Consider the following 20,099-nt stretch of genomic DNA (forward strand, 5'->3'; position numbering starts at 1 on the left):
GTCTTCAACACCAGTAATTTTTTTTTAGAACATAGGACCATTTGAAAGGTGTATCAAGATAGCTAAAAATTGAAGGTAAGACTGGTGGTATTGCTTCTATTAAAGGATATCAGAACAGCTATTATTGATGTAAATTCAGAAACAGAGCAATCATGGTGTGGGAAGAGCGAAAAGCAGAATATAACAACTTTAGGAAGAGAAATTTCATAACAAAGCATCAAATGTAGACACAAGGCAACTGTGCTGTTCCTAGGAGTGTCTATTCCAACAGTACCAATGACAGACTCAACCATCTGGTCTTCAGAAAGACAGATTAAAGGCAGTCATAAAATAAATTAAGTTCCTGATAGAATATAATTTCATAAAACTTCTCAAATGAACTTAGATATGACAGTCTGAGAGCAGAGAAACTTTATCTGCAAGCTTACTACATACCAAAACCTCGGTTGTCAGTTCATGCAATCTTACTACTTTTTCTAAAGAATTATTCTCTCAAAACTTATTCCATTTGTTTGTTTTCCCTCTTCTTTTTTCCCCACAGCTGACAGCCAGAAGTTCCCTATGGCACAAGCTAGTACAACTCTGCATTACCAGTTACGACACTCAAAGTTACACAAAGATGTGACTGAGCTAAGATTCTTCTTACACCACTCCACCATGCCAAGAAAATAATTGAGATGTTAAGGCTGTAAAGCCTCTCACTAAGCATGAACCTTCGTGAAAATACAGTATTTGCAAGTCACACAACTAGAATACTACATTTGAGGGCTATGTGTTTTTTAGAAGGGATGCCCAGGGCAGGAGCAGGGGGGAAAGCAACATGGTGGGCTGCAAGCAATTCAGGGGGCTCCTGGAGCCCACTGAGGATAACTTGTTGGTCCAGGTATTGCACAGACCAACCAGAGGTGAAGTATTGGACCTGGAGATCATCAAAGTGTATAAAATCAGAGGTGCTGCAGCAGCTGTGCCCTGGTTGAGTGAGGGCTGCAAGTCTGGGAAAGAACAGTCAGGGATCTGAGCTTCAGGAGAGCAAACTTCCAATTGCTTAAGGAATTATTGGATGGGATTGCCTGGGAAACTGTCCTTAGGGACATGGGAATGGAACAGAACTGGCAGCTCTTTAAGGATGCCTTCCTGAGAGCACGGGAGCTCAGAGGAGGCAGGAAACTTACAGCTGAGCAAGGACCTGCTGGTCAGACCGAGGGTAAGGAGGACACACACATTCTGTGTGGAAGCAAGTATGGGCGGCCTGGGAAGACTACAGGAATATCATCCAAACATGTATGGGTGTGATCAGGAAAGCCAAGGTGCAGATGGAACTGAACTTGATGAGGGATGTGAAAAATAAGAAGGGGTTCTACAGGTACATTGGTCAGAAGAGACAGGCCATGGAGAGCGTACCTCCCCTGCTGAATGAGAAGGCAGAACTGGCTCCAACAAACATGGAGAAGACCGAGGTACTCAACAAGTTCTTTGCTTCACCCTTCACTGCCAGTCAGGCTTCCCACATCTCTCATGTCTTGAACCTCTAAATGGGGGTTGGGGGAGTAAAATCCCACCCTCTGTAAGAGCAGAGCATGTCTGAGACCACCTCACAAGACTGAGTGTATAAAGTACATGGGGGCCAGACAACATGCATTCCAGGGAACTGCAAGGAAAAAAAAAAAACCACAGATGACTGGGATGTCCTCGGTGATGGGAAAAGGGGAACCACTTCCACTTTTAAGAAAGGGAGAAAGATCTGGGAACCTACAGTCCAGTGAGCCTCACCACTGTGCCTGGGAAGAACATGGAACAGACCATCCTGAAAGAGATGTTATGCACATACAAGACAAGGAGCTGATCTGAGACAATCTGTAGGTTTCCCTCTATTTTTGTAAACACCACTACAAAAAGGTAATACAAGTATCAACCAACAACAGGTAGTGAATAACTTATGCTTGATATTCAGAGTACTCCAAATACCACACAGCTTAACAACATCAAGAGGACAACGTACTGAACAGCAAACAAACATCTAATGTAATCCCTGTCTTGATAGAAGATAGCTGGAATGAACTAAATGTTGAATGATGAAAGTCACTTCAGAACCTTTTGGTAAAAAGAGAACCATAGACAGCACTCCTTAATTAAAAAGGTCTGACTTGCACTCACTGCACAACCTGTTGTGGCAGCTTAGCATGGCTTTTTTCTCCTGCAGCACATTGAACTTCTGTTCTGCTCCTGTTCCAGAAACTTGAATGAGAAGTAAACACAGCTCCAACGCACAGTTTGTTAGCAAGAACGCCACTTATGGCAGCATTTTAAGCTAATGCACTGAACAGACAGAAGTAACTGAGATATGAGGACGCTCTCTAGCACTGAGAGAAACTCTGGGAAGTATTTCTGTTCTCTGAAACTGCCACCCCTAAAGCTCTGCTCTGCTGGAAGGAACATAACACTCAGAGTCTACTGACTTTGAAAACCACCATAGTAGTATTGTCCCCAAAGTGTCTCTATTTAGCATCCACCTCTAATTCTGCTTTCTTTCTAAACTACAATCATTCTTTAGCCTCCTCCCTTTTAAATTTACTTTGCAAACGCTGCTCAATTTGGCCTCCAGTAGTGATACTTCAAGCCCACATTCTTAAAAAGCTGTTGTTGACCTTCTAGAATATGCCTCACAGAATTTATGGACAAAAAAAGAAAAATGGCAACAGGACCAGCAGTCAGCATCCACAGCAGCAAGGGAAGGAAAACCACTAAATGAACCTAGCAACTGTGAAGCCCATTTCTGATGCTTTGCCTCATCACACTTCTCAGCACTGTGCCACCAGGCACTGTCTAAATGTCCCCGAATGCCCCAGGAATACTGGGAGCACTTTTCTCAGATTCAACATATTTTAAAAAAGATTCAGAGAACTGCACGCAGCACCCAGAGCATGGAAACAACACTGGTATACACAGTGTACACCACAGTGGATCAGTAGCTACAAAGGAAAGGAGGAACAATACAGGAGATCAGAGAGGCAGAAAATGCAGTCATTCCAGCAGGTGTCAATTAGTTCAAGCTGTAATCCAAGAGGTGATACTAGAGCTACATTATATATGTTTGCAGTGAGAGTGTCATGGTGTGGTCAGTCTGGTAAGCCATGAGAGGAAGCAACTCTTCACCTGGCTCTCCGCAGCATGTGGGACCAGATTTGCCACAACACTATTAAGAACCTTAGCAGATTTGCTTTCAGTAGCCTTGCAGAAGTGAAAGAAACCAAGAATTAATTACAGCTGTTGCAATTATGACAACCACAGAGGACAGAGGTATTTGTTAGAGCAACAAGAAAGGAAAAGGAAAAAGGAAAAAGGAAAAAGGAAAAAGGAAAAAGGAAAAAGGAAAAAGGAAAAAGGAAAAAGGAAAAAGGAAAAAGGAAAAAGGAAAAAGGAAAAAGGAAAGCAGAATATTGTATAAGACATCAATGTAGGCACTCAGACTAAAAATAGATCACATACAATATTTTAAGATGATCAAAAAAACTGGCATGGTTACCTATTGGGCAACACAGTAGAGCAGGAGGATATGGGATGTGGCACAGTATTTATCAAAAAGCAAAGCTCACGCACAAATGCCAAATAAAAACTGATAGCAACTTCTGATAAAAACATGGCAAGCCAAAAAATTGAGTCTGAAGAAAACTCATAAATGGCGTAGAAAGTAATCGCTCTTGCTCCACTTACAAAAAGGTAAACGTGATAGGTAGCCCAAAGCTCATCAGCGTAAGCAAAAGTATCATCTCAAAAAGATGAAGTATAAGCATAGCTTTATTTTTTTGTTATTTAACTTACATTCATACTAGAGAAATCTTTAAGAGGTTCCTGCACTTAAGCATAAGTTGAAAGAATCATAGAACAGACCAACAAATCAAGCAGTAACAAGCCATCAGGTTTATACAGTACCAAGAGCTTTCTAAGCCCACTTTTTCAACTAGGTGAATTGCCAGCTACAATATTTAATCTTACAGGACTTCACTTTGTTCTTGACAATTAGAAAGGAGTTTCTGAGGAGGAACTATCTGTCACTAAGCTGAAGTCTACAGTGAGACAGCAGACATTAGTCTGAAGAACAGTATTACTGGGCAAGCATGTAAGAGTCATACTGAGGAAGAATGAGTGCCTGCTGCAAAACACAGGTTTCACAGCCAGCTGGACTTGTCATGTAAGTCAGGAAGTAGGTCTTCATGACAGCCATCAAAAAAAAAAAAGTGAGGAAAGCAGCAGGTACATGGAGAACGTCAGAGTGGAAAAAAATAGTCAATATGGCTTCGTCCATCTCAGAGGAAACGGTCAGAAAGGACAAAGAGAAGGATTTGAGAAGTCCACAATGACACAAATCATATTCTAGGGGCTGAGGGGAAGGAGACTGGCATGTAGTCCCAAGGATCTCCCATCTTCCCCCTCCTAACCATAGGTGTGCCACGTGCTTTGTTACAGCCATCAGTCATGACTTTTCAAAGATCATTCGTAGCAGCCTCACAGTGAAACCAGCCAGCCCCACTGCTCATGGATGCAGTTTGATTAGATGTCCATCACAGCGTTCATCGTGTCAGCTGTCCCACTTCACATTCACGATCCCACTGAAGTCACAGCACCCATGGTGGCCAATTCGTCCTGGCTGGTCTCCAAATTGCAAGCATTTGTGCTGCAGGCACTTCAGAAAGGCACCACGATGATTTGTCAGGAAGAGCAGGAGAGCTTTCCCCATCAGACTGTTCTGTAGGCACTTCCTTGATGATTCCACAATTGCTTTGTTGATTACTGTCTACTCAGCTCACACAGCCCCTGGCCCTTTGTCTGTCTACCCCATCCACCACCTCCTCATCTGATCTTAGAGAAACCTCACACTCCCCCATCATTTCCAGTCCGAAGTTCTTACCAAAGTGACCGGTCTGTTGGCAAAGATACCTTTTCCCTGCCTAGTCAGGTAGATCCTGCCTCTTCCAAGTGGTCATCAGTCCTGAAAGACAACTCCACGGTTGTCAGCAGCAGTTACACAGTCAGCTGGTGCTCTGCAGGCTCTGTCCAGCCATTCCCACCTGCTCACCAAACCACCCAAGAACCTCCCACCCAGAAGACAGGTCAGGTCTACAGGAGACCTCCTACAGCAACAACTAGAAAGAAGCTGCGTAACATCACTCACTGAAGATACAGAGAACATGCTAGACTGTGAGGCTGGACAAATTAGGTGATAAAGCTTTAATTATCTTAGTATGCATCAATGTGCAAAACAAATGCATTCCCACCAGGCGTGGCTCAGTGTGTTCTTGTTCACCCGGTTATGGATTGATGAAGACTTGCTGCCTCTCCAGGAACGTCTGTGGAGGCACACAGCTATTCCTTCTTCTGATGTGGGCCCATGCATCAAGGCTATGGAAATGCCAGCCCCAAACCAGGCAATCATCGGTATCAACATCAAAGGCAGTTTATCCAACAACTGTAAACAGCATCACATTCTTCTGAGGAAATCTGGTCACCTGCCCATATAGTTAAGAACCAGTTTCTTCACAGAGATATAAGTGCCACGGCACAGCCTCACTGAAACCCAGTACATGAGGTCATGGATCTAGGAAGACCAGGGATGCCTTTGCCCATAGACTTCAGCAAGTTAGTTAAAATACACTTTCTCTGCTTTCTTTTTCAGCCAAGTATGGCAGTTTGGCAGGTGTCAAGCCAAGGGGTAGTACAAAGTATGTCCCCAGCAATTAGCAGGGGAAACATCTTCCATACAAAGCAGATGGTTGCTTACTAGTGTTAACACGCTGACAAAGATCACAAGCAGATACTGGAGTTGCTACAGGCCAGGAATAAGATTGGAGGACTGACCATTGCCTCAAGGAGGAAAATGAAACTAAGAGGGCAGCATGGAGATGGGACATCAGCAACCTTCAAAAGACCCAAGCTCTTAAGAGCAATGAAGATGTGTGTTGGATATCAGCATCATTACCCTTCATCTGATCTCTGTAGTGCCAGAACACTGCTTAACTCTATGTTTTGCAGGATAGGACTCAAGTGATCCACCATCCACATCCACCACCCAAACGTGTTTCACAGACAACAGTGAGGTAGCACTGAGGCCACCTACCCTAGTTTAGTGCTAGCTCTGGTTGCAGCACATGGGGCAGCAAAGGGCACAGTGGCTGCAGCACTGGCAGGTAAAGAGACCAGGTGAGGCTGCAGTAAAGTTTTAATGGCTCTGACATACAAGACTGCAGCCACCTGCAATGACACACACAGAGCTTGAGAAGACACAGAAGAGGGAAGCTGGTACGTACTGCTTCTGTCCCAAGTGCAATCACTGTCAGTGGCTGAGATTCCCCATGGATCTTTATTTCCTTTCTACAGCCCACTTTTTTTTTTTTTTTCTTTTATTGTGGGTGAGGACAGCAGGACATTCTCAGAACAGCATAGTAAGCCCGCAATACTCATAAAAATGCCTGTTCTGGAGGACTGCAATCATAAGCACTGCTAGGAATGAAGGTATTATTAGAAAGGAGTCTTCCCACCTTCATCCTTTCAACCACTCCCTCTCCCAACCTCACAGATCAGGTAACAACAATCCCAGCAGTGAGAATATCAACCAAATACTAGGGAGTAGAAAAGCAAGGGAATACGCTCATTTTCCCCTCTCTCATAGGCTAAGCTACACAGGTGGATTCACACAAGAGAGCAAACTGAGAATGAGGACAGTTATTGGTTTCCCCAGCTGAAAAAGGCAACTTTTAATTTTATTTATCCAAGTGATTACTGTATAGTTTTATTTCTCTAGAGGCCTACTGCATGCAAGTAAAGGCAGACCAGCATTAGACAGGTTTGCAAAAGCTTGAAAAAGGAATGTAATTAGCAGAGGACTGGAGATGAATCTCAACTTCTGTTGAGTTGTTCTTCTCTGGTGTTAAGAGGTGGCTGGCAGCCCTGCACTCTTCATGAACACCAACAGGAGCTATTTTGTTCCAAGGCCACAATGCTGCTGTAAGCCTGCAGAACTGAGGAGGTAACCCAGCATTGGTAGCAAGTGGCTGCTCCCTTCTTTCTTCTGCAGGCTGGCAGTATGAGCAGTTGGGAAAAAAACAAACATCACGATCAGCTGATGTTTGAAGAGCCTGGTGAAATGTTGGCTGCAGTCCTTGCCTGAACAGCACCAGTAACCATTCATGTAGAAGTGATTCCACAGAACCAAAGTTCTCAGAACCAGATAAGAAATGGCAGCATTTGCTCCCGTGCATGCAGCGAAAAGGGATGTCAGCAGTGGTCAGATATCAATAATGATCTCACCCCAATCCTTACTGAGACATGGACATGTGGGGACACCGCGGTGACATGCAGTGGCCAAACACCTCTGTAACACCACCACGCTCTTGCCTATGTTTTGAGGTAAATGGGAGTTGCTAAAGGTTGTTATGAAAAAAAGCAGATGTGTCAACTGCTCTCAAGGCAGAAGTTTCAGGTGTTACACAGAGCCCAGTGGGTGAGCAGCACTTGTCAATCCACAGCACGCACGGCTGCATCCACCGCGTGTTCCTGGCATCAGTCACTGATGTCCTTCTGAAAATCTTCAGCCAATTTAAGCTAAAATTATCCCAAACAATTCAGTACCAGCAGCAAGCACTGGTCTCCCACTGAGTATGCAGACGTTGTAACAAACCTCCTGGAGCAGAAACAAAAAAATTAACCAGGCCTGCTCCCTGGTGGGAAGAAAAAATATTGCTTTCTGATTCAATGGATACTTAAGTGAACAATTAAAATATGGGAATTCCTCTGTTTCTACAAGCTGTTCTTTTATTCACATCAAAATGCCATCGTCCTTTTTGTGGGAAGGGAACCATCACTTCACTCAGTTACTCATGGTTATTCCATCAAGCAGTGCTGCCACACTTTAACAAAAATCAGAAGGCTCCGTCGAAGCAATGTATTTATCGGGAAGAAGAAACAGCAGCAAACCTGAGAAGTATTGAAATTCAACAGTCTAAGACTGGGGGGGAAAAAAGGGCTCCCACATCTGTAAAAGGTCAAGACAGTTATTAAAGGCAGAGTAACGAGTAGCAGCAGAGAGAAAGCATGTAACCACTAATAAGCCAAAGCTACTAGAAATATTAAGCTAAAAAATAAAATAAAAAACCAAAGCGGCTAAAATGTGAACACGGTTGAGGATAATCACCAAAGGGAATATTCATGAACACTCCGGAAAATTAAATAGTCCACTTCAAACATGGAGAGCTAATATTAACAGATAACAACGCGTCCCAAACAGAATAGCAATAGACTATGCAGAGGCACAATTAGGTGTAGAAGCTACTGTTGTTGTGTTGTTTCCTTAAATTAATACTTTATTTCATTCTAAGTTTGATTATTTTCGGAACACAAATTCAACAAGGAAACAGAAGCATCAGCAGAAAAACCAGTTTACCACCTTAGTGCCAGGACAGAACTCTTATTTCAGTGCACTCAGAACTTGACAGCCACGTGCAGTCTCACTGCTTACACAGCCCTAATCCACTGCCCACAGTCCTGAACTGAAACTCAGTAAGACTGCAAAGTCCCTTTCTGGATGAACGTATAGAAAAAAAATAAGCTGTCCTAGAGACAGCGGGCAAGCTTTTAGCACACAGTCCAGGGATCAGGTGAAGGACTGTACAAGCACTGGCTCTAAAACAACACAGAAGAATCCCAGAACATCTTGAGTTAGAAGGGACCAGCAGAAAGGACACAGCAGAATCTGAGAATTAAGACTTAAAAATAAAGAAAGGAAAACTGAAAGGGAAAAGCAAGCAAAATGTTTGTATGAAAACCCTCAAGCTTACCTTCCCCATTTAACGCAGAGTATTTTCCAGGCTCAATAACACACAAAACAACTACAGTAAGTTGGTTTACATTTACAGTACACATAAGACTAAACGTCTTGTGCCTGTCCTGCACCTACGCTGATTACATGTTCTTGTTAGTTATATTCTGCTTTATATATCAAAAGTGTTTATTCCCTGTTTTTACGTTCCAGCCTCCAGCGATCTACAACTTCCTCGTGCCTGGAGCCAGACATGGTAATTTTGTTTATAGCATGATTGCACGCAGGACAAGAGATGCAGGCATTCTTTATGATTAGAAATATCTAGTTACTTTGAAAACACATATTACATTATAACATTAAGTGATACAAATGCATTTCAAGCTACTTTGGCGAACACTGATTGCAGGCAGGCTGAGCTCCCCCCAACACGACATTACCATATTTGGTCTACTTAAGCTAAATTGCACAAATTCAAACTTTTCTCCCGCTGCCATCATCACACCAAACCCTTAAAGAACGAGGGGAAAAAAGCCTACACCAGTGGCAGATCAATCCCTGCCATCACACACTTCACAGCACCGTGAGCTGCCAGCTTCAGCTCGAACTTCACTTTGGAAGCGGGACGCCTCGCCATGCAGGCTGCCTCCGAGGGATGGAGGTTGGATACCAGGAACCATTTCCTCTCGGAAAGTGTGGTGGAGCCCAGGGGGCGGCGGGTCACCGTCCCTGGAGGGGTTGGAGAATGGTGGAGATGTGGCACACGGGGACGTGGGCAGTGGGCACGGGCTGGCAGTGGTGATCTCAGAGCCCTTCCCCAGCCTCAGTGATCCCGAGGGATCTGAGGAGGGCTCTGAGCTGATATGGACCGGTGGGACCACACGCACGGAGAGGAGGGCCCTGGGGGCGGCAGGTGCGGGACAAGAGGGAAAAACAAACAAACAAACAAAAAAAAGTGGGCAAGTTTGCCTGCCAGGTCGCAGCAAACAGGACAGGTTATCCACAAGACGGGGCCGTGCCACACGTAACGGATTCGGTTCACATCATTTGCAGCGGCTAAGAAAGATTTTCTCCAGCGACAAGCAACCTTAGCACAACCCTTTCAAATCCTTCAGCGCTAAAAGCCGCGCGGTGGGGACCAAAAACCCCCCACAGGTTTTCATGTCACATCGGGACGGCCCAGAGCGCTCAGCGCAGCGCCCGGACCCGCAGCGCGGCGGGAAGCGCGCTCCTTTCCCGCCGGCCCCACCCGGCGCGGCCCAGACCCGGCCCGCCGCCCCCCCCGCAGCGCTCCTTCCCGCCTTCCGCTCTCGATCGGTGACGAGAGCAGCCCGAACCGCGCTCAGCGCGCCGCCGGCAGCCGCTTCTCCCCACAGCCCCGCCACGCAGCCCCCGGGCCCCTACGCGTACACCACCACCACCCCCCCCCCCCATGCACCACCACCACCCCCACCTGGAGCCCAACCGCCGCAGGGGAAGGATGGGCCGAGCGCAGGGCCGCCAGCGCCGCTCCCTGGGACGGAGCGGCCTCACCGGCCGCCACCGCCTCGGAATCCCCGGGTGAAGGCAGCAAGCAGGCCGTACCTCACGGGTGGTGACCTCCTCTTTCTCGGAGATCTTCACCAGCAGCCGGTCGTTCTCCAGCTCCAGCGCCCGCACGCGGTCGATATAGACGGCCAGACGGTCATTGAGCTGCCGCAGCTCCTCCTTCTCCTGCAGGCGGGAGATGCGGGTCGGCGACAGCGGGGTCCCGCCGGGGGTGCCGCGGATCGGGGTGCCTGACATGGCGCTCAGCTCGCGGGCAGCAGGCTCATTCAATCCGGCCGCACCGGGGGAGGAGGGAGCGGTAAGATGGCGGACATCGCCTGCCCTAGCCGCCGTGCCGCATGGGAAATGAAGTCTGGGCGCCAAGATGGCCGCGCGGGGCGCGCCGGGAGGAGGAGTGCGCGGCGCCGCCATTTTGTGGGCTGCCCGCGGGCGTCCGCCGCGGCTCTGCGCTCCATTGTAACGCGCTTTAAATACAGTTAAGCCATCGAGACTGTGAATAAAGCGTGGGAAGAAAGGTTATTTAATAACGTTGTACATAATAACCTTGTCTGTGAATAAAGTCGGTTCTGAAAGCAGAGGCCGCTCGTTGGGTTCTGTTTGTTTTTTCCCTCCAAGTGTGAGGGAGCGGAGCTGTGGGATCCGGGCCCCTCGTCAGCCCGTGTCACGGCAGGTGCAGCCCCCCGCGCTCCTCAGAAACAGCATCCTACAAACAAACGGCCTTCCACGCCCCGGGAGGGGGCATGGGATAGCAGCGAGGCCTGCTGAGGAATTTGCTGTGCTTCCCCATGGAAGGGGAGGGTTCTCAGTAGGCTGAGGACTGCGGTTCGCTTTTTGGAGTTTTAATCAATGCTTCTTAGCGGGGATTTTAGGAGGACTGCTTTGCAGGCATTAAAAATGTCCACGGAGATGCTGAGAAGGTGTGATGCTCCCAGGTCAGGCTGCCCAGGAATAAAGTGCCTGAAGTGCTTTTGCTATCCCAGGGATGCAGCCAGTTCACAATGAAACCATTGGGAATTGTTCATTTCCTATATATTTTGAGTATTACCTTCCCCAAAGCATGTTTTTAGTGATTATACTCTGACTTCTTTAAGTTCTTACACATTTAACCGGTATAGAATGTGTTACCAGGGAATTCTGTATGTCCCCAGGCTTGGGTCTGAAAAGCACTCAGTGCAGTTGTTTTGCATTGTGACTAACAGGGAAGGCTGGGAAAATTTTCTGGGAAAAATGAATTTGAAGTTGGTGGCACAACAGCAAAGGAGAAAGAAGTGCGAGTGTAGTGCAAACCAGTGATAGAAGACATCCAAATAGAAAAACAAGCATAAAATACTGCACACAATAGATGGAAAGAAACTCAGAGAGGCAGGGCGAACAAATGGGTGTTTACGATCAAAACAGAAGCAATCTGATTCTCATGTTAGAGGATCTGGAAGCCTCAGATCGAGCACTTGTCAAACTGGGAAACTCAGTGCATCACTGCCCTGCTGTGGGGGAGCAGCTCTGAGTCCCTCTTGCAATTGCTGCACATCTTTAGCAGATGGCCTGTGTAAGCAGTAGGTTTTCAGGTAAGTTTTGCTCCTCCACCTGCAGGGAGCTGAGGGCAGGGGTTTCCACAGCGAGCCTGCAAAGCTGTGGGTGTCAGTGGGTTACTCAGAGGGGTGAAAATAATGATCACCAATGTGTCACTTCTGTAGGAGCGTGGGCACGTCAGTATGTAAAGAGTGCTGCTGTTCGATCTTAGTCAGTGAGATCTGATGATCTGATGTAAACTCAGTGTGAAACCGCCCTGAAAGCAGTCCTCTTTGCCTTGAAATGCATCTGCAGGAGGAAGAGGGAAGGACAGACTACAAATCCCAGAGCGCTGCGCCTCGTTTCTCAGCAGGCAGGTCTGACCCCGCGCTCGGGGCTGGGAGCCGCACCAAGGACGGCCCAGGAGCCCGCAGGGCCGCCTCCTGCCTCATTGTTTCCACCCGCCGCTCTGCATTTGAAGCACGGGGCGTCTTTTGAATTTCGGCGCCAGTTGCAAACTGGAAACCAACTGCTGCTGGATCGGCTCCAGAGCCGCCGGCTGGAGCTGCTGTGAGCCTGCGGCGTGTCAGACATCGCCGCCTTCCCCCGGGCAAAGCAAAACGGAACGGTAATTAAAGAATAACGCTTCGGAGTGGGGAGCGTCCAACCGTGCGCTTGGATTGAATTTGTTCTCACCCAACGTTCAGTTCCCAGCACTAAGAAATCTGTGGAAGAGCAGTAATTCAATTTGGTTGTATAAAGCTGAAAAAAGAAGTATTTTAGGAATGCTAAAATTCCTCTGCCTCTGCCTAAACGTCTTTTGGGTTGGCTCATTTGTTCTCATGTGATTTGACACGATGCTGTGCACATCCATCACAGTTTGGAAATTCTTTTACAGCTTTTACCTCTTTTTGATGGAGAATATAACCCAGATGCAAGCCTGCCTTGGTCATGAAGTTTAGTCCAAGCTCTTCCATTATTCTGTCAGATCTTTTTTATCCTATAAAAACTTTGTACGTTTCAAGATTTTTTTTTTTTGCCTTTTAATATCACTTTTTTTTTTCACAGTGATGATACCACATCGCAGTAAAATCTTCCTTTTATATTTTACTTCCTCACACTTGAGATCTCTTATTTTCCACAATACTTAGAATGTGCCTTTCTTAAGCAGTCACCAGAATACTTGAAGACTTTCATCCTTGTTTTCAGTCTCGCCTCCTTGTTTGCTGAACGTGTTTGCTCACTTTTCCTCCCTGAGAACAGGACAGTTTGGGGAGTGGGATAGGAAGATGCCAAGGCTGCTGCCTCACCCGCTCCCCCACACTGACTTTTGTGGGCAGCGTAGCACAGGTGAAAGCTGTGCATGTACATCTTTCACTCTGATAACAAGTCAGGAGCTTGGCAGTGCTCTGGGCTCTCATGTGGATCCATCTCGGAGGTACTTGCAACACATCTGGCTGTCTGTGTAGGTTAAGCATAAATTCTTGAGACATCAGATAACGCAGACAGCAGTGGCAGGTTCTGCCTTGCACCGGAGTGCTTCTTCCCACCAAAGAAGTGAAGAGATTGCTTACAGCAGGGAATCAAGACAGAGGAAAACCTCACACGGCCTTTGATGCCAAGCATCTTTTCAGTTGTTGGCCACTTCACAGTTCGGTGTGACAAGTTTTCTGATGCTATCTTGGATTTCATAATGATGCTGATATTGTCAGAAACCTGGGAACACAGCGTCTCCCTTGCTGATTTTTACCTCATCTGCCTTCCTTTCTCAGCAGCTGCTGCCACGTCCTCCATTTTCTCATTCTGCCCTGTATTACTTGTACATCTCTAATACTGAGATTATTTCTGTCTTTCCTGTAGTCATCAAACTTCCCCTCTGCCTCGTGTTCCTTATCTCACTCTGAGCCGCCTGTCTGCTTAGTTAATTGTCTCAGCTATTTTCATTAATTTCAGGATTAGACATGAGTGGAACACGCAGCCCGGAACATTTTCCCAGGTGTCCAAATTGAGCCCAGCTCAACAGCAATTTAAGAATGGTTAGCAATGACCTCAAGCCTGGAAGAAGTGCTCATACCTTACTATAGATTATTATCTTTCACTGAATGAAATTACTTCTGGCAGTGTCAGGACAGAAAGCACCAAAGCAAGGAGAGAAAATTAGTAGTATGCCATGGATGAGACCTTCCTCAGCTGCTAATGAGAAAGAGGTGTGTAAAAAGGGAGCAAAGAGGAACAGAGTGCACCACTGTGGGATTAAAGCAAACAGACAGCAAACTCCATATAGAAAAAGGATTTTTTCAAGGCAGTAAGACACCTCCTAATGAACAGAGGACATATTTACGTCTAATTCCAGGCAAATCATGTTTGGCAGGACCTTAGACAATAATATTCTGCTACAGCATCTGCCTCCTTGTTGAGGCAGAATTCAGCCTGGATTGCAGCGAAGGAAGTGTTAACCAAACCTGGGGGAGAGGACTCAGCTCTGTACTGCTCACTGTTCACTCCTCCATGGCAGAAAGGGAGTGGCTGTCGTTAAGTGAATCTGGGCAGCCCTTTATACTCTTGTGCTGCAGCTGGACTCCTGTGACCAGAAATAAGAATTTTTTACAAAAAAAAAAAAAAAAAAGATAACTCAATTTTTCCCCATCTCAACAAAAAAGAAACAGAGGAATAAGGCTCGGGGTTCTGCACCTTGAAACAATCCCACTCTGTCACTTCTCCCAGTGGTGGTTTATCTTAGCAGTGCCAAAAGGAGCCACTTCTGTCACATGAGAGTGGTAGTGGAGCGTTCCCCCGGCAAACTCAATCAGAGCCTTTATCAGGGGAAGGAGCATTAGGTACGGAGCTTTCCCTTCACTGGCTCCCCACAGCTCAGGGGTTCTTCCAAAGTAGTAAGAAGACAGATTTCTTGTTGGGAGAATAGTGTGAAAATACAGCTGAAATGAAATGAGGTGGCCAGGTGGGAACAAAATGATGGTTTCTGTCTAGTCTGGCTGCAGGCAGTCCTGGAGCCCGTGGAGTCAGAGCCCTCGTGGGTTTACCTCTTGGTGCAGGTGAATAACAATGTCAATCTAATGTCAACATTATCCTTATAACCTTTACTGAAATATCAGGCCAATAATCAGACGTGGTGAGTACGGACTTTCACACACACAGCCGGGTTTCATTCCAGCCGATCAATACTCGCCAGCAGGCTGTGAGAATGGCATCATGCTCCTGGTGCTCCACGCAGCTCGGATTTCCCCGGGACACGAGCAGGACACGGCCTGCTGCCAGCTGGGAAGAGCAGTGCAGGAGGGCGTGGGCTGCCCTGAGCCGCAGTTCCTCTGAGCTCACAAAGCTGGCTTTATCACAAGCAATCCCAGCGCTGCGGGCTCTGAGAATCACTGCGATCATTGCAGCCCCACTGGAGCTGTGGGAGGGGAGCGTGCACTGCTCACACCCCATGCTGCTGTTATGTAAAAGGCTGGCACCGTTCTCAAACGCTGAGGAAAACAAACTCTGTGTTTGTTTGTTATGGTCTTTTTTTTTTTTTTTTTTTTTGTTTTTGGTCCCCAAACAACCATTTGGCGCCTTATTTTGAAATCCACCGACCAACTGCTGCTGGCTCACTGCCCATCAGCGCAGAGCTATTCCATGTTTCCCTGCAGCAGCTATAACAACCTGCTGTGTACCTTGTGTCCGGCCCTGCAGGCTCAGCCTCTGCAGGGGTCTCTTTGGGGCTGATCTAAGGTTGTGCTCTGTTCCACAAGCAACCAGAGCCCCCAGCAACTGGAATTTGGTGTTTAGCAAAGCAAAGTGAAAGCAGAAATCTTTCTCTTCCCCGTGAAATAGAATTGGTGCACAACCATGCACAGCAGCATGAGAAGTGCTCTGCGCAGCCAGGTGTGCTGCAGTTCTTTCAGACCACCTCTGTCAAAGCTGCAGCTCACAGAGTAAAAGTGAGGAGAAAGAGGACAGGTGGTAGAGATAAAAAAGTGTGTGCTTAGGGGCACTCTGTTGTGCATATTAGATGTTGAATAAAGGAGATGAAAGCAGTGCATTCTGCACTGCCAGAGCACGCCCTGCCCCAGCGCCTCCCTGATTTTTTACAAAGGATAATTTAACGAATGTTGTAGTGGTCTTGCAACAAAATTAAGACCAGTGTGAAGTTTACCTGTTTAACATTTGTCAAGTGTCTTGTGCTTCACGGTGGACCTGGCTGTCAGGCTCTACCAGTGCATGGGTTTCACTGGAACTCATTTTTCCAGTCCATGGCAACACCGAGGTGCTCAGGCTCAGTCATCAGTTGTGCTGGGGCTGTGTGTTCTTAATGTGAGGGACAGCTCAGATTAACCACAGCTCTACAACAAGAAGCCCTTTTCTGCTTTGAGCTTTGCACGTGACCATACAAACCAGGTGAGACTTTCCCTACGCTGTTCTGCGGTGTACTGCATTTTGAAGGCCAGCATCACCATGTTGCTTGTTTCTCTACCACCCACAGACTATGGGTAGTTGTGGATGGATAGGTGCAAGAACCAGATATTTGGGGCAGCCACAAATGACATGAGCTTCAATGGAGTAAATGAGTGGGAGCTGCAGCAAATGAGGAGAAGCTTTGAACTGGCGGAGATGCTTGCAGACTGCCTCAACTTCCAGACAGCAGAATTTCATAGCTTTGTAGGATTTTGTTTGTTTCACAGTGTCGGCAGAAATCTTGCATGTGGAAGAAATCTCAGAGGATGGGGGGAAGGTGTTGTAGGTGTTGGAGTTTGATTTTAGTTCTCACTGCTCTAAGCTGTTAGTAGTGGGCAATAAGTTACATTAACCTCCCTGTGCTGTCTGGTTTGCCCGTGACAGCTGTTGGTGAGCGATCTCTTTGTCCTTATCTCAACCCCTGAGCCTTTTTTCATTGTATTTTCTTTTGAGGAGTGGGAGAGAGTGCTGTGCTGGAGCTTAGCTGCCCATCGGTGTGAAACCCCACAAAGTGTAGCCATGGAGTGTTCATTTTGCCCATTGGAAGGATGGGAGACATCATGCAGAGGGAACTGCAGGCATGGATGTTGCTACTCAGTGGGTAATAAGGCCAGGAGTGGGCAATTTCACAGTTGTCCTGCTCTAATTGAAGCCCTGAGCTCCCTCGAGTGCAAAAGATTATCACCCTGTGGAATCCAGAGAAACAACTGGTGAGTTTAAAGCGTTGAGTTTCCCAGTCTGCCAACAGCTAATAAATAACACACATTCGCTAGCTGACAGCTCTTCCCATGCCCCAAGCCAGTTCTCCTTCAGTATATCTGAAAGTGCATCTGGAAAGATTGCCAGCTGTGCTCACCAGCACAGTGACCACAATCCAAGGCACTCACCTCAGGCATTATCCCCCCACCAGAGCCCCCGTGGCACACGTTGCTCCTGGTGCCTACACAGGCCCAAGCAGCTGGTCTGCAAGAGTGGTCTGCCTGAAAGCCCCATGCAGCATGTACAACCTCTGCCTGGCTTTAAACAGTGAGATTCATCTGGGGTGTGCTGGACAACAAAAAACAGTTGATAGACTTCATCATGCAACTGTTAAATAGAAATCACTGTCTACCTACTATACCCCTCCTACTAAGCAAATACATTTTGAATGATACATCACCCAGTGGTTCTGGTTCAGCAGCCACCGAACTCAGTTTCCCAGCAGTGGGGTCTGCAGAGCTGGAGAGCACCTCCACCTGCCTCTGGCAAGGAACTGGGACTCCTTCCAGTGAGCAGATGGGTACCTGGAGAGGTGCTCAGAGAGCCTCCAGACATCTTGGCTGCCCAACCAGAAAGCAGGACTTCCAGAAGGAGAAAATCCTGTCTGAAAAGCCTGCATTTGTACAGGCCATCTATGGGCACTGTGACTTCTCACCTGTTTGCCTGTGCTCTGTCCTTGCACAAATCTCATGAATTCAGTTTGCTTTTTCATTCCGTTTTCTGTACCCTGCACACCTCCCCTTTGATGTTGACAGCAGCAGCACCCTGCCCATACCAACCACTTCACGACCAACTTTCCTGTTCATTCTTGTCAAAATGCCTTCTTATGTAAAATCAACAGCAATATTTGCTTTCTACAGGACTCTCCCACTGGTGTACATACAAGGAAGAACCAACAGCTCCTTAGTGGGTGAATAGCCCCATTACTCTTCTCCCTTCTCCTTAAGACAGGTACAGCCCTGAGTGCCACCCTGCAGTCCTTAGCTTGTCAGTTGCACATTCTGTAAGAATTCCCCCTGGAAAGGTATTGCTTTTTGCAATCCCTTAATTTTACCCATCTCTTGCATCATTTTTCCTGCTTTTCTGGCTTCTCTTGACCTGAGGACAAGTGGGAAGCTGTGTTGCACAATCACTGCTGACTCTGAAGTGGAACAGCCCCTCCCCACCTCTCCACTCCCTTCTCCTTGTCCTCTCACCTCCAAGCCAGCACTTACTGCTGCATCTGTGCATTTATCCATCTTTTCCTCACTCCATCTTCCCTGCCTCCTCCATGATAGGTGCCTGCTCCCCGCCCAGCACGGGGTCACAAAGTGTGCCTTGAACTCTGCAGTTGTCCACAGCCTCCAGGGATGCAGTGTGGACAGGTAATCCATTCTTCCAGGCAAGGAGTGGGAAATGTTAGAACTTACAACTGCCTGGCGGTATACAATGCAAGCAGACAGCACAGCTTTCTGCTCCTCTGCACGGGGTCACTAGTGAAATAAGGGGGTGCCCTGTGCTGGTGCCCTTCTCGCCTTGCCAGGGCTTGCAGGTGGTTACAGCTCAAGGCTTTGGCACGCACTGACCATTGGGCTGAGCTCAGCTGGCATCCTGAGCTGTCCAAAGGGTCAGTGCACCCCTGCTGCCCCACTCTTCTTTGTGCCTGCAGTGATACTTGACCAGCCCTGCAAGGAAGGGGCATGGGTTCATCCCTGTGCAAGTCATTCATACTTATATGGCATTCAACCACTGCAAAACATCAGACATCTTGTAAAAGTCAGCAGTGACACAAATGGTTGTTGCATTCTGACTGAAATGGTTAATTCTGAGGGAAATCCCAGGGTCAGGAAATGGCCTTTCCTACCTCATAAGGGTGAAACCTTTCCATCCTCATCAGCAGGGGCAAATAGGAAGGTAAGACACTGTGGTCCCACTGAAAGCTGTGCTGGCACGAGGGAGAAGCAGCATGTGATCTGCCAATACAGCAGCTGCAAGGGAACCGAGGTCCTCCTTTATGTGATTTCCTACAAGAAGAAAGAATCTGTTTCCCTGTGAGCAACATTCTTTTATATACTTAATATACAAAGTTATATAAGCTTAGCCTTTTCACTTGGAAGCAAGGAGCAGCTTGTAAAGAAAACCAAAACTCAGCCATCTATAACTGCAGAAATGGATCAAAAACAAAGGCATCCCATTGCATAGTAGCAGATTTCATGTATATTAGCCAGTCTCAAAATGCTCCTGTGCAGCTCTGGAAGGGTTAATTCATTGCCTCCTGTAGAAGCAGCCACCCGGAATGGCAGCTGCAGATGGTTCCTTTGCTCTGACAGGGGCAGCAGTTGTGCTGGCCAGGTGGACAGCAGCCATCCCTCAGCAGAAGCTCCAAGGAACAGACAGGAGTTGTTCTCCAGCTTTTCCTGGAGCAGGTGGGCTCAGGAACAGATGCTGGTGTAGGTCAGCTCAGGCAACAGTTCTTGCACTGTGCCTGTGCTGTGAAAGGCTCTAACAGAAAGAAGCCTTTGCACAAGGCACAGCACTTGAAACACCTGGCCTTCTCCACTCCTCAGTGTTACATGCAGCGATAGCGGAACTGCTGCAGGGTCATCTGCCCTTCCTCCCCTCTAGGGGATACTGTCTGAATCTCACTTTATTTATCAAAAGCAGAGTTTTCTTTAATGTCTGTTCAAACTGCTTCAGTTACAAGAACCAAAAACCAATGTAAAAATGGCCCTATGATATGCAAAGCAGTGTTTTGGATAAGATGTGCTTAAATCTAATTAATAAAGCACCACCAAAGAAAGTGTTCAGAGTTACTAATTGGCCCACAGCAGGACAGAGCTTTGCAGGAGGGATGAACAGCTCAGTAACTGCCTGGTGGGAGCCAGCCAGAGGTCAGCCTGGGCTGGGACTGATGCAGCGCGTTCCTGTGTGCTGAGGCATGCACAGAAAACACTACGGAGGAGATAGGCAAAGTGTCCAAACACTCTGGAGTTGTTCCAGCACAGGAGGGCTGTTTTTATTAAAACATCAAGCACTGCAG

General features: G+C 47.2%; 1 protein-coding gene across 2 annotated transcripts in view; it reads right to left on the reverse strand.

Moving 5' to 3' along the window:
* LMNB2 (lamin B2) overlaps window positions 1-10,680 on the reverse strand; it is a 30,343-nt gene extending 19,663 nt beyond the window's left edge. Inside the window, exon 1 of one of the 2 annotated variants that reach the window (NM_205285.2) lies at window positions 10,394-10,680. In NM_205285.2, coding sequence (NP_990616.2) covers window positions 10,394-10,594 — 201 coding nt within the window. In that variant the 5' untranslated portion in view covers window positions 10,595-10,680. Of the gene's footprint in view, window positions 1-8,828; window positions 10,066-10,393 lie in introns of those variants that run through there. The other variant, XM_046904543.1, reaches the window with a different exon arrangement.
* Between the last annotated feature and the right edge of the window lie 9,419 nt (window positions 10,681-20,099).

Source organism: Gallus gallus, chromosome 28 (genome assembly GCF_016699485.2).
Source record: "Gallus gallus isolate bGalGal1 chromosome 28, bGalGal1.mat.broiler.GRCg7b, whole genome shotgun sequence".
NCBI classification, from domain to species: domain Eukaryota; kingdom Metazoa; phylum Chordata; class Aves; order Galliformes; family Phasianidae; genus Gallus; species Gallus gallus.